General features: G+C 49.5%; 1 protein-coding gene across 1 annotated transcript; it reads left to right on the forward strand.

Annotated features, from left to right (window-relative positions):
- Positions 1-3: 3 nt before the first annotated feature.
- Positions 4-3005, forward strand: LOC104404166 (keratin, type I cuticular Ha5-like; the record flags this gene model as incomplete). Its single annotated transcript, XM_010012530.1, has 6 exons — positions 4-153; positions 396-557; positions 993-1118; positions 1233-1459; positions 1757-1902; positions 2649-3005. Coding segments are annotated over 6 exons (837 nt in total), but the record flags the coding sequence as incomplete, so codon positions are not given.

The following is a 3005-nucleotide window of genomic DNA, read 5'->3' on the forward strand; positions in this document are numbered from 1 at the left end:
GAGACGGAGCTGGCCCTGCGCCAGAGTGTGGAGGCTGACATCAACGGCCTGCGGCAGGTCCTGGACCAGCTCACGCTCTGCAGGTCTGACCTGGAGGCACAGCTCGAGTCGCTGCGGGAGGAGCTCTGCTGCCTCAAGAAGAACCACGAGGAGGTAGGATCCTGTGCACTCTGTGCAAGAAGGATCTGTCAGCCTCCCTGCCTATGGTCCCCATCCCTTGGGTGCTGGCTGCAGGGGGCAAGCGGCTGATGGCGACAATACATGTGAATGGGAGCTCTGAACATCCAGCAGAGATGGGCACTGCCAGGGGTTAGGCTCTTCCCTGCCAGGGAACTTGGCTCCTGCACTTTCTTCCTTCTTTTTGAAACCTGACCTGCTCTGGGTGGTGTTTGCAGGAGATGAACTGTTTGAGGAAACAATCGACTGGAGATGTGAGCGTGGAGGTCAATGCGTGTCCTGGCCCAGACCTCAGAAAGATCCTGGAGGAGATGAGATGCCAGTATGAAACACTGATTGAACGCAATCGCAAAGAGGTTGAGGATTGGTACGAGTGCAAGGTGAGTGAAATCACACAGCTCTGACCTTCCCCAGCTAACATGCAGCAATGGTTCCACAGTCGTTTATCACACATTAAAACCACACAATGTACTGTAGTAGCCTTTAACATTGGTTTAACTGGACCAAGTGACACAGGGGATGCTGCCACTCTATGTCCCTGCCATGGGGTGATGGAAAGTGCTGCATGTTAGTGACACTTGAGACAGGAACTCTTTACAAAGCAGTCAGTGGTGAGAACTAACTGGACAGCAGTACTATGAGAAGAACAAGAGGGTTTACTCTCCATTAGGATGAAAGAGTTGACCCAAACCTTTGCCATGTCATGCTTTTGCTAGCTTCTCTGCAATTTCCTTAATATTCTGCAATTTCCTTAATACATCTGATTTACATTACACATTCCCTGATGCTCTCTCTTCTGGATTGGTGATTTTCAGATTGAGGAGGTGAATCGGGAGGTTATTACAAGTGGTCAGGAGGTAGAGACGTGCAACAACCAGGTGACTGAACTGAGACGCCAATTGCAAGCCCTGGAAATTGATCTCCAAGCTCAGCTCAGCCAGGTGTGTGTCAAACTGGTCTCAAGCTCACCTGCCTCACAGTTATATTTGATGTCAGAATTCACAGTTAAATGCAGTGTTTCTCATCCTGTCCTGGTGCCTCATGTCACCCCTCAGAGGGACAACCTGGAATCCTCACTGGCTGAGACAGAGTGTCGCTACAACAACCACCTTGCTGAGCTCCAGAACCAGATCACGTGCGTGGAGCAGCAACTGGCTGATCTGCGGGCAGAAATGGAGTGCCAGAACCAAGAGTACAAGATCCTGCTGGACGTCAAATGCCGCCTGGAGCAGGAGATCCACACATACCGCTGCCTGCTGGAGGGGGGACAGCAGGACCTTATGTAAGTAGGCTTGATATGCACCAAAAGACACAATAAAATACCCTGTCCTGGGTATTTTAACACACCAGGAAAGTGAACAATAGGTGATGGCATTGCACAGCCCCTTCACCCTCACTGCCCTACCTGTGTGCCTGGCAATCAGGGCTGATAATCTGCTTCCCACCCTGTGCCAGCCATTGCCACGAGAAAGGTCACTGCAATATTCTGCTGACTGGGAGCAGCAGGGACAGTAGAAAGCTGTAGTTCCAGTTCATCTGTCATTTCTAGCACTAAAATGCTATTTTCCTGTCCCCTTAGTCAGCAAGGAGGAATTGGTCAGTCCTCAGGTCTAGGAGGAGGAGTTGCAAGAACAAGTGGAATAGGAGGAGGAGGTATCATTCGAACAAGCCACACTTATACTTCGTCTTCCCAGATGCCTTCCTGTGCAGCTGCGGAGATACAAGGTAAGAACTGCAACGCTCAACAGGATTTCCACAGCGCAGCAAGCACAGGCAGCAACAGGGACCTTTCCCATGTAGCTTAAAGGTGTTATTTGAAAGTTTTATGGTGAGGCAACTGGGAAACACATGATGGGAGGCCATGGGGGAGTGGCTAGAAGTGCTGTCAGGATCTGTGACTCTGCTAGGATGCAAAAGGGGATGAGAGGGAAGGGGGATGGAAACAAGAGGGACTGGCTGGCAGGCAAGGCACAGGGATCATGGAGAAAGGGCTGAAATGAAATCTGGGACAAAGGAAAGAATAGGAGAAAGCACGTGCCCAGAAATCAGGAAAAAGCAGGAATCATGGGGATACTGGCAGAAAACTACTCATACTAGTTCAAGGGGAAACTTCCAGTCAAACTAAAAAAGAAATAAAGAAATATGGTGACAGTTGGTCCATGAGGAGTGTGAGCAGGGCATTGTGCTGGCAGGGACCCTGATGCCACTCCTGCACCCAGACTGCTGCAGTGGCAATGGCTGCAGATTCCACCATTTAGTGTGTTTATGTATGAGGGCAGAGCATGCTCCAGCAAGCTCCCAACCCTGTCTGCCTGGCTGGCAGGCAGCAAGCAGGCCTTTCCAGGAAGCACAGTGTTTATCTGGAGTTCTGATCGCATTGGCTTGTGGAATGAGCGCGGGTACAGAGTGACAGTGTGGGAAAAAATCTAATTTTGCTATAAACAAAATAATGTTTCCTTTAATCTCTTCAGTGCCTTGCAGAAGGATTTGTGATTAAGCAGAGAAATGAGAATATCCAACAAGAGAACCCTGAATCTCTTCATCCAGAGCTATGGGTGAAGAGAAAGGATATTTAGCATATGCCCCTGCAGAGAGCAGGGACATGTTCTTCTGTATTACTCAGCAATGCTAAGCCATGTGTCAGAGGGATGAGCGAGAGCGTTGGGCCACATTCTGCTTTATTTTGCTATGTGCTTTTTCCAATCTGTATTGCTGCATGTGCCCAAGCACCATGACTATTGCTGGAGCTCACCAGTTGTGTGGTCACCGTGTACCTGCTGGTGAAAAAACGTCTCTAATAAAACTTTGCTTCTGCCTGATGCAATCAA

This window comes from Nestor notabilis, unplaced genomic scaffold (assembly GCF_000696875.1).
Source record: "Nestor notabilis isolate BGI_N333 unplaced genomic scaffold, ASM69687v1 scaffold11124, whole genome shotgun sequence".
Lineage (NCBI taxonomy): Eukaryota > Metazoa > Chordata > Aves > Psittaciformes > Psittacidae > Nestor > Nestor notabilis.